This window comes from Phymastichus coffea, unplaced genomic scaffold, assembly GCF_024137745.1.
Source record: "Phymastichus coffea isolate CEN01 unplaced genomic scaffold, Cenicafe_Pcof_1.1 PCOF00090, whole genome shotgun sequence".
NCBI classification, from domain to species: Eukaryota; Metazoa; Arthropoda; class Insecta; order Hymenoptera; family Eulophidae; genus Phymastichus; species Phymastichus coffea.
In genome coordinates, this window is record NW_026706901.1 from 656,639 (window position 1) to 667,699 (window position 11,061).

The window sequence follows — 11,061 nt, forward strand, 5'->3', positions numbered from 1 at the left end:
ATGACCGTCAAGATTTCGCGAAATTTGTCAATCGCGGATCGGATTACAAGATTTCGCGCCTGCACTCGTGCCGACTGTTGGTTATTTTCGTTCCTTAACGGCCGAGGGCGTTAACGGTCCGAGGTATAAATTTCAGCGCGATAAGCCGCGTACTTATTGAAACTGTCCACCTTCGCCGTCCGTTCGTATCCTACCATTTCGTTTACCTTTGCTCGGCGGATGTGATCGCGCGTGATTCTCAACTCGGAGAACCAAACGAGGAAAACTCGGGCGACGATGCTCGGAAACTCTCGGACGGGCACAGATCTTCTCTCCAAGCTCGATCGGCATGTGAATTCCTGCTCTCGATGTTGCAGGGCCCACCAAACGCTCAAAAGTCAAACGACTCAACTTCCGGCCTTGGCTCGGCGCAACACAACGAGACTAAATACGAGATTCTTCTGCAGCAGCAACAACTCTTTCTGCAATGGCAGGTCGAGGTCAGAAACAAGGTACTTTTTATCATTTCAGGTAGTTCGAGCGCTAGTTTCATTGCACGGTATATCCCATGTTTTCTTTTACCATTATATTTATCCGTCGGCACACCGATCCTTGTCTTCTATACCAATATTCTTCCATATTATTTTCCTCGAATCAATCAAATATATGGCGCCTTTCAAAGCAACGTCATCCCATGTTCCCTGCATGACGTACTCGTACAAATTACATCGATTTTTTTGTAAAATAATATAGACGCGAGTTTATTAGCTAACGTGTCATTTTATGCCCGGAAAGTGTTTTTTTTTCTCGACTAATTTACGAAGCAAAAACAGCTACATCATGATAATGATTACGGTCCGCGCTGTCGGTTCAGCCATGCGCGTTCGAACTACCCGACCATACTTTCGACTCTATTGAATTTAAGCTTTCAACTTGCAGATCTAAAAAATTCTAACGAATATTTACTTATTTAATTTGTTAATTTATCATTTCAATTGCAATTAATTTGACGCTCGACAAATGCATCAAATTTATGGAAATGGGAATTGTTCGAGCCCTTCAAGTTGATGTAAATTCAAAGTGGATTTCTAGTACAATATGATACGAACTTGAATTGAACGTGAAAATTAACTGTAGTTATACTTTCATGTACTTTCAACAGGGAAACGGACAGATTCATCATCAACCCAGATTGGTTAGTTTTACTTTAATCATGCACAAATATTTTCTTCTTCTACTATTCATGGTATTGGGATGTGTAAATGCATATAATCAATAAGGCTTCTCTACGAAATTAAGCGGAAATTCGAGGTTTTCCAACTCATCTTTTTCCAAAAAAAAATATAACATCAGCCTTGAGCAGTATTTACTAACAATTTGAAAATACTATAATACTATACCGTTTGTGTATACTTGAAACTAACACCATAATGTAGTCATCATATTAAGCTTTATATTTTAACACTGCTTTTCAAAGATCCACATCTAGTAATAATCTAATCGTTGACTTACCAGCTTTGCCTCGGTCCTTGTACTATAAACTATGAAATATATGTGATCACGTATTATAATTTAAAAGTATCGAATTATACGAAATGGGCATCCAATATGTAAATGAATCGAAAAAAACTCGTTGGCAAAACATTGTAAACTAATTTTGTATATACAGCGAAAAATTAATAATAACGTTGTAATAGCCACAACGAGTCTAAGAATTTGAATTTCCGTTGTAGTTTTACAATCATTGGATATTTCTATCTAGTATCTTTGTAGATTTGAGTGTTGGTAAATAATTGTTAATGAGAAAGTGCGTTGAGAATCATGGTGTTGGGTCGGTCCATACTTTCTTCGTAGTACTCAAGTTGAGTAACAGGTTCCGAGGCGCACAATTATTATCGTTAAAAGAGCGTGAAAATACAAGGCAATCTCATTGGCATATGCTAGTCTAATAAACTGTTCCACGAAACGAAATGATTGGAACAGAGCTCGTTAACGTGGTATTGTCTTGGCTCTATTCAGGCTCTACAGGTGAAGCTCAATTTGAGCAATTATCCGATCATCCTGCTCGCAGGAAACTTTCATTCGTCATTCGAGAAAGTATCCGCATACTCATGTGCCGTCCATTCTGATCGACAGTTCCCACAGCTGATCTTGCCAGCGTCGCAAAAGCCGCCCATCTCGCTGACGACAACGAGCAGCGTAGTCAGCGACAGCGCTAGCCTCAGCGGTATGAGCGTCAACGCACCGAGCCCCGCACCGTCCAACGCCTCGAGCAGTCAATCCGAGCAGCCGCCTCTCAGGCCGCTCGGTAAATTGGAGGACATGAAAGGTCAGTCTCGGTGGTGGCGGCCCCAAGCTTGGCTTCAGTCCGGAGCTATTAACAAGCCGACTTTTCGAATGATTTTATTTTTCAGTGAGCGACCTGAAGGTGGAATTGAAGCGACGAAACTTGCCAGTGTCCGGCTCGAAGCCACAACTGATCGAACGACTGAAGCCATTCACGGAGTCGTCGAGCAGCAACGCCACGGCCAACACGAACGGCCACCACGTTACGCATGGACACATACTCATGGACACGCCTGCACCCATGTCCGTGGACGACGCCAGCTGTCACTCGATCACGATCAAGGACGAGCCGATTCCCAGTCCGAGATCCGATTCGTCTCACGGAAGCGAGCACGACGATTCCTCGAGTCCACCAGGTAAGTTACGTCCGGTGCCTTGATCCGCGAGCGCCAGATCAACTTGCTCGTTGGCTTTTCCAGGCGACAAAAAGCTAAAGGAGCACTATCGCAAGAAGATCGAGATACTGCAACGAGAGCTCTCGCGAGTTCAAAGCCAACCGCAGAATCCGGTGAGGGGAGTGGAGAAGCTGATGCTGCAGCAGCACATCCACAACAAAATTCAGCAGCAAGAGTTGACGCGGCAACTGCAGCAGTTGCAGCAGCTGCACCAGCAAGCCCAACAGCAGCAGTTGCAGAGCCAACAGGCCCAGCAGATCGCCTTGCAGCAGCTCAGCACCAAGGCTAACCTCGCTGCGTTCCTACAAGCGCAGCCCAACAACGCGACCATCATCGACTCGGCTACGCTCACTGCCATCAACAACAAAAAGAATCAGAGCAAAAACGGTAACGCCACCACGACCACCGTGCAGGTGCCCGCCGCCATCGTGCTCAACCTGGCCAAGCCCAACCTAACCAAGCTCAACGGCTCGATCATAGGAGCGCTGGTTGCTCAGGCTCACAGCCAACAACAGCTCGTCACGGCATCCGTCAACGACGTTAAGCCGCCGCCGCCGCAATACGACGAGGCGGCCAAGCTGCTCAAGGTAAGCGGTCCTCCGCTTCGTCGGATCGGCTATAAGCCGTGCGCGTGTTTCGCCCGCTAACGAGGCTGCCGCGATGGTCTTACAGGTGAAGATCGAGCCCGCGCAGAAGGGTCCGGTCAAGAGCCAGATGATCGACGATGTGTTGGAGATCCTGATAAACAATGGCGAACTGCCGCCAAGCGCCGCGCAGGAGCCGGTCACGCCAACGACGCCCAGTCGGCAACTGCCCCAAGGCTTGGTGCTCAGCGCGGCCGATAGTGCTACGCAGTCGCTGGTCTTTGCCGCGGCCAGCCCGATGGAGGTAACCCAGAGCGAGTGTCCGAGTCCGGCGCCATCGCAGCAGCAGCAACAGGAGCAACCCCCGCGGCCGCCGCCGCTGCCTCTCGCCACCTTCAGCGTTCAGCTGGCCAGCGAGCTTTATCAACAGCAGCAGCAGCAGCATCATCATCATCATCAGCAGCAGCAGCAGCAACAACATCGCCAGCAGCAGCAGCAGCAGCAACAGCATCGCCAGCAGCAGCAGCAGCGTCAACAGCACGAACGACTGACGAGCTTCGCGACCGAGCTTCTCAGCGGTGAATCTGATCTCGAGGCGACCATGCTGCTCAGCCCCCAGTTGGTGCAACATGACTCCCCAGACCCCCAGCCTCCTCAAGAGGTCACTTCCTCTGATAATGCCAATTTGGATCTCAAGGTGACCTTCTCTTAAAGCCCTTCTTTCCCTCATGGGATTGCTCATCGAAATCAATGCTCCACTTTGCCTTTGCAGGAATTTGGTATAGACTTTGACAACATGGATTTTAGCCAGCTGGAGTGTGACTTTGGCGTGAAAATAAACGAAAGCTCCCAAGAGTTCATGGATATCGGCGACGTTCCCATGGACATGGATTCCGAGTGGCTCGACTTGATAAACCCCTCGCCACAGTCCTCGGTAACGACGACAATCTCCGTCACAACACCGACCACCAATCAAACCATCGCATCCTCATCTTCGCAGATTCACAATGACATCTACGATCCAATGCTCGCCAACAGTCAGGACACGTTCGAGGATATTTTCGATCCAGACTTCAAGATGGCCGGCGATCTATCCTTAAATTGGGACAATGGCCAAGCTGACTTTGCCACCTAGCCGTCGATCAGTGAGCCGTCCTCTTCTCGGCGGCCCTTCACTTTGTGTACTTAACAATGACCACTTTGCATATAAACTCTTAGATTATTACTTATGTTTGGTGTGCATTGCGCGCGCACATGTATACATAATGCACATACGTATTTGCGTGTGCTCGCACGCATACGTACATGCGCGCGTGTGTATGTCTGTGTGTCTGTGTGTGTGTGTGTGTGTGTGTGGGTGTGTGTGTGTGTGTATGTCTGGGTATTATATTTGTACACATACATGCACATGTATAATTATATAAGGACTATATTTTTTATGTAAAAATGATAATGGCGTACTTGAACAAGTTTATTCGAAAGCGACAATTGTGGCGTTTTACATGGGTTCGCTAAGGGGTTCGGTGAATCCCGCTGAATGCCTTAATGCCCGCTGGAATGAATACAACATAAGTATCATATTTTCATGCATTGATTGCGATGTACTTTATGTCAGTATGTAAAAATCATCTATTTTTTCTATTACTGATTCTTGCACTGCGTCTACACGTTATATTTGTATTTGTGCAGCGTTTTGAAATAATACGTTTATATCGGTAATGGAAAAAACAATGACTAAAGATAAAGGCCAATCGCAAGATCACGAAGTGAATATGTCATTAGCGAGTTAAGGAAATTATTGAAAAAATTATCTCCAAAGAAAGTCTCCGTAAAACTAGATTAATATGACTAGCTTTATTGTCGGCAGCCTGCTACTGTGTGTTGCTTGAGTTTTTCGTTATAAGCCGTAACGCCCAGAACTCCAGGAAAAATATAAGTTATTTCAATGTTAACGATTAAATTGCTAATATTGGAGCTGCTTTCATCTGTTAGTCACGTCATCTAAATGAAGGTGCGAAACTATTTATACAGGAAATGAAAAAGATAAAAAAAATAAATTAGGGTTTAGAGTCAATAACAGAAAATATATTTACGCATTTTCAAACATGAGTTATGCAACGTTTTTTGAGTTTCTTATCGTAAAAAAAATATATAATAACGAAACGATACAAAAAAAGTTTTTTTCTAATATGCTACGCATTGACGGGTTACTGCGATCGTTTTCTGCTCTCTTTCTTCTCATTACATTTTGCACAGAACAATTAGAATTGCTCTACCGCTCCAATTTTCGGTATTGTGTTGATTCTTGTAACATTCCAGTGTTTCTTCTATTTTACCAGTATCAAAGCTTGTATTGAAATGTAAAAGCATCTTATCAAACATCTCGTGCAATTTTAGCTAATAACTTACTAAATTTAATTAAACGTTTCGCTTTTATAACAAAATTTAGAGAAGCTGAAAGCGTATCAAATTCGACGCGATACCCGCAGTTACAGCAAATAATTTTACTTAACATTAATTATAGCATTTCATGCATGAGAATTGATATAAATACCACTTAAATCGCGTTTTGTTTAGGCAAAATGTGCTTTTATTTCTTATAAGCGTTAAAACTCACATGCTCTTACAAAATACTAAAATTTATGTTTATTTAGTTCGTAGAAAAAATTATTTTATCTATAATAGAAACATTGTTAAAAAACTATTAAATGATTTTTATTTTTAATTCTATAAAATGTTTATTACATGTGAATGAACATTTATATATCAGTTACTTAAAAACTGTAAGTCAATATTTTTTCTACGAGCTTAAAATTCTTTTAGAAACGTACTTGTTAATATTCATTCGTATCACCTTGAATTAAATGAAATTGTATTGTACGATGTAGTCGAGGTTTGTTTCATAAGCGTCAATGTCTTCTTTTATATTGTTGTGAATTACGTTTATCATGTAAACGATAAAATGAACAAATGAATTCTGCCAAAAGTTAACAAAGGCAACATTCCAAACGATTGTCGGACAATTCCTAGAGTCGTATAGAGCCATAATTTGTGTGTTGTATGCGTTCCTTGTTCCAAACTATCTCTTTCGCTCAAAAACAAAGAGTTGTAAAAGCTATTATGAATGCATTTATAACTAAACTTTGAATATTTACATGCTAAATTTGTGTTATATGCTAATTTGTGCTGATAGATATACTTGTTACTTATCACTTGGCTCAGACTCCCTTATCACGTTTGCATTTATGATATTCACCATCCCTTGATCTAATGACTCAATCCAATAACAGTCCGTCAAATAAAATTGAAAATTAAAATCTAAGAAGAATAACGCAAAAACCAACCTCGACTTTGTGAAGTTATGTATATGTCATAATTTATAATTTGAAAATTCGTTTGTTTTCATGTTTATCTTATATTCCACAATTTCAACGAAATAATCACGTAATTCAGTACCAAATTTTGGTGGAAGAATTAAGTAAACAAAAATGAAAACCATCGATTTTTTTCTTTGGATACCATATTTGCCATGACAATAAACATTTATTGTTTAATGTAATATATTGTAATATATTTACGTACTGTGTAATACTTTAGATTGCGAGATCGAAAGGAAAAAGGCAATCGTTTTCAGTATAGAAAATAGTAAAAATTGGATGTAAAGTAGACATTGGATGAGATTTCGAATATGTAAGTACGTATGAGAGATGGATGCTGTTTTTAAGCTCCTTTAATAAATAATGCGTTGTATTTGAGATATTATTATTATGATATTATTAAAGTTATTATAATTTTCATTGTAAATGTTCGAAAACTACTATTCATGAAGACAAAAATCATGTAGATCATTGAATTTGTTTCATGGGTCTTGAATTTTTAAATGATTGATTGTTCTGTCAGGCTGTGTGAATCTGGTAGTCTGCCACCGTTTAAGGGATTTTAATTTGCTCCCATTTTTGCACGCGATCTCGTAAGATAAAAATATTATCTCTCGGGATTGAAATCACTGTATAAAAGGATATATGAAGGGTATAAAAAATATTCCTTTTGAGTTTTTTTAAATTCGAGCATAGCGTGTGCAAAACTGGTAATTCGTTAATTAATAGTGCAAAGAGCAAAAACTGTTGAAAATAATTATATTTTGTAATTTTTACCATCAATGGATCATGGAAACGAATGTAACTCTATTGTGAATTATGAATTCATTGTCATTGATTCAGATAGTTTTAGTATCGAGCGAACCCATTCATTAATATAATTAATATTAATATATCGCTAGAAAGAGAGAGTGTTATTTATTTTTATTTGTTGCAAATTGATCGATTGCCTTCCACTTGAGTAAATAAATAAAAGAATAAATAAATTAAAAATTATAAAATCTTAATGCGTTTTTCATTGCATTACATTGTCTGCGCCCAGCTTTAAAAGTATATTATATTAAAATAGAAAACATTAATTTTATTTGCATAAAAACAGTTGTCATAGTATGAGATATGTATAAAAAAAATTATTTGGTATACAATAGTTTGCTTTCTACAAAAACGGGATTTATTGATTGTTGCTTCTAAATCATGAACTATCATTGAACTTCATGAAATATCGCAAGTTGAAGATGGTACATATTCAAATGTAATTTTCAAATGAATCTTGTAGACATAGATTACTTGAAGGTACTTTTATTGATTCATTAAAATTATAATTAATTTTAATTTTAATGAATCATTTGAGTACTTTTAAATTGAAATTTAATTGCCATTTTGTTTAATTGTAGTTCATTCAATATTAATCGTTTAATATTTATTGTATTAATTTTTTCCACATTATTTCTGATATTTTTAATAAACATTTGCAATAAATTTATGTAAAAGAAGTCACCCAGTATCAATATATTTTAAAAAATATTCGAAATCATTATGAGAATTATTTTCTTTGAATGTAATGTGACGTCGGGGTTACACTCGGATACGCTTGGAGTAAACGTAGACTCAGAGTTGCTCTGATTTGGCTCGCGTATAACGCATAAGCCGGGACGAGCAATATTGTTGCGTATAGGAAATTGTATGTTAATAGATAGGTAATAACTAAGTGGTATTACGAAAACACCAGATACTCACTTAATGTGTTCTTAAGGGACTCTAATGGAAATTCATTAGACACAAGCTTGATGAATTTCCAGAAAGGTACTAGTAAAGAAAGAAAAGATAGCCAAATAAAATTGTTCCTACTTTTTATTTGATTGTTTTAGTTTGTAATGGAAACTGCGTCCCTCTTGCTCTCTACTTTCTATCTCTTTTAGCTGGTTTCTTTCGAACTGGCTGTCCTTCTCTACTTCACTATTTAATTCTTCTTCGTACTACTGGAGTGCTGGACTCTCGAACTCCCGAACTTCCGAACGTCACTGTTGTGCGGCCTTACGAAGAGCTTTTATAGTCAGGGAGTAGTTGGCTGGAAATCCCCTTCTTCAGACCCATGAGACGATGACGGCTGAGTTTTGTATTGATGGAAAAATTTTCTTATCCTATCTAGTATTTTTTATTAGCCTGTGGGCGTGAGTTTTCAGAGAGAGAGAGAGAGAGAGAGAGAGAGAGAGAGAGAGAGAGGAGCGATCCCTTTTAAGCTTGGATACTTTTCTTCAAAAATGGCTCTCGAACTATCAATTTCGAGAGTAAGAGTGTCGCTATTATTTATAATTATTATCGCGGATTTAATTGACTATTATGATACACAATACTTAATTAACAAAAGAATTAATCGTAATAACTATAAAATACAATAATTTAATATTTATTTATTATAAAACAATTAGAAAAGCTTGCAAAATATATAAGATTCATAAAAAATTTTATTACACTTCTAATATTTGTTTTACTTCGGGTTGAAATATGAAAGATTAATTATTTATTAGTTATTTCGTAGTTATAAAAATATATTTCGAAAGTGTGCACATTACAGTACAATGATTTTAAAGTTAGTTATTATCTGGTTTCTTATAGTAATAATTTACGAAAATACTTAAAACCTAATATTAATATTAATATTACGGACATTTTTTTATGATTTTCGCTATTTTTTGACTAATTTAAGCTTCAGAATGATAACTTGATAAGATATTTTGGGTATATATGATTATTTATTATTAATTAGGGTAGGAATATTTTTCGGATTCCTACAATTTTATTTCATTCGGTTTCAATGATAAATTCTAAACCTTCTTACAAAGAGAAATATTCCGTGGAAAAAGATAGATTGTACTTTTATGGCCCCCTCCTCCTATCATCATGATAACTCTCGAGGGCTGTTGAGTGAGAAAGAACAAGATCGGGCAGTGAACTGCTTTTCTTAACCTTGCTCTTTCTACATATAATGTTGGTTTTCATTCTGATATTTAATTTCTATAAATTAATTAGGTAAAAAAATTAAATTAAGGTTAATTACGGCCTGCTATCACAGTAATAAATTTAAGAAGACTTTTTGAGTTCAGAATCATAGATGAATATAGATTATAAAGCTAGAACATTGTATTTTTAAAATGTAAGTAAATAAACTTTAAAACTTGGTGCCTAATATATAAATATACATTTAATGTATTTACCATACATTTTGAGATGAATGGTTAATGGTTGATATCTTTTTATTAAGATACATTTATTTTATATATAGCTATTTGAATGAATTTCTTCATAATTCAAAGCTTTTACGTAATTTATACGTATTTTTATAGACAATTCTAAAAAACGTTTTTAAACTGAAGTAATGTTTTTAACATTAAATTAAAAATCGCATTATCAGACAGTTATATATACTTTGATATAAATACTCTATAATTTTTAATTGATTAACAAATCAAATATATGTCACTATAAAAACTCGGCCAGCGAGACGACTTACTGTCACTTTCGCTGGTCGTTCTGCTGGCCTTGGCTCCTGCTGTAGTTGTTGGATCGTCCCTGGCCCCTCTCCTGACGGGAGCTCCCGCGCCGCTTGTAGGGGCCTCTTGAGTTTAAAGTTGATTTACGACGACCACGAAAACTTGACTTGCATCTGGAATAATCGCGTCGTTTCCCTTGCTTGTCAAACTTAGCGGCGTCTTTGCCAGTCTTCTCCATGGCCTTGGAATTCTTCACGTGGTCCGGGAAGTCTTTGCCAAACAACAGGGAATCGACCTTCGCATCATCAGCCACGTTTGATACGATTTGCTTGAGACTTGGATTAATGAAGGCCCTTCTTGTTAACGAAATTTCATGATGTAAATCAAGCAGCATGTTTGCGCAATCTGACAAGAAAATAAAATTTCTTTTCACGCATTTCTTTTGCTTTATTCTGGTCACACTCTTCGTCAGCTTTGTCTGACGACAGCATAATTGTCATCGCATTACTTAGAGCAGTAACAGCCAAACCCAACTAGCTTTGCATAACCATTTGGTATTTGTCTCTCCTTAGATGCACCTTCGAGAGAATTGATTGAATTTCCCTATTAAGGTTAGGGGATTTCAATGACAAACAATTCTCAGGAACTCGATATTTTTTGAGTAATTTATCTTTAAATTCCTTGTTGAGACCTTCGGAGCATATTTTTTCGCAAAGTTTAGCTGCTTCAGAGTCGATGGGTGGGCCTGTTTCATTGGAGACAACCGCTTCTACCATAAGATTTAATAAATCTTTCTTACTTTCAGTAGTTACACCATCAGTCGGTTTATCTTTTGACGTTTCAGCATCAGCAAGTCCCTTGCTATTCGTGCGAGATGTAGAACGACTGC

The 11,061-nt window shown here is 38.2% G+C and overlaps 1 protein-coding gene across 10 annotated transcripts in view; it reads left to right on the forward strand.

The window, feature by feature from the left end:
* The window catches only part of LOC131669239 (myocardin-related transcription factor A), a 133,084-nt gene extending 125,396 nt beyond the window's left edge, over positions 1 to 7,688 (forward strand). For 5 of the 10 annotated variants that reach the window (XM_058943985.1, XM_058943976.1, XM_058943977.1 and 2 more), the window contains 7 exons: positions 357 to 491; positions 1,142 to 1,174; positions 2,116 to 2,308; positions 2,394 to 2,681; positions 2,745 to 3,307; positions 3,393 to 4,001; positions 4,077 to 7,688. In XM_058943985.1, coding sequence (XP_058799968.1) covers positions 357 to 491; positions 1,142 to 1,174; positions 2,116 to 2,308; positions 2,394 to 2,681; positions 2,745 to 3,307; positions 3,393 to 4,001; positions 4,077 to 4,439 — 2,184 coding nt within the window. In that variant the 3' untranslated portion in view covers positions 4,440 to 7,688. The remainder of the gene's footprint in view (positions 1 to 356; positions 492 to 1,141; positions 1,175 to 2,115; positions 2,309 to 2,393; positions 2,682 to 2,744; positions 3,308 to 3,392; positions 4,002 to 4,076) is intronic. The other 5 variants (XM_058943982.1, XM_058943983.1, XM_058943979.1 and 2 more) reach the window with 5 other exon arrangements.
* The last annotated feature ends 3,373 nt before the right edge of the window (positions 7,689 to 11,061 follow it).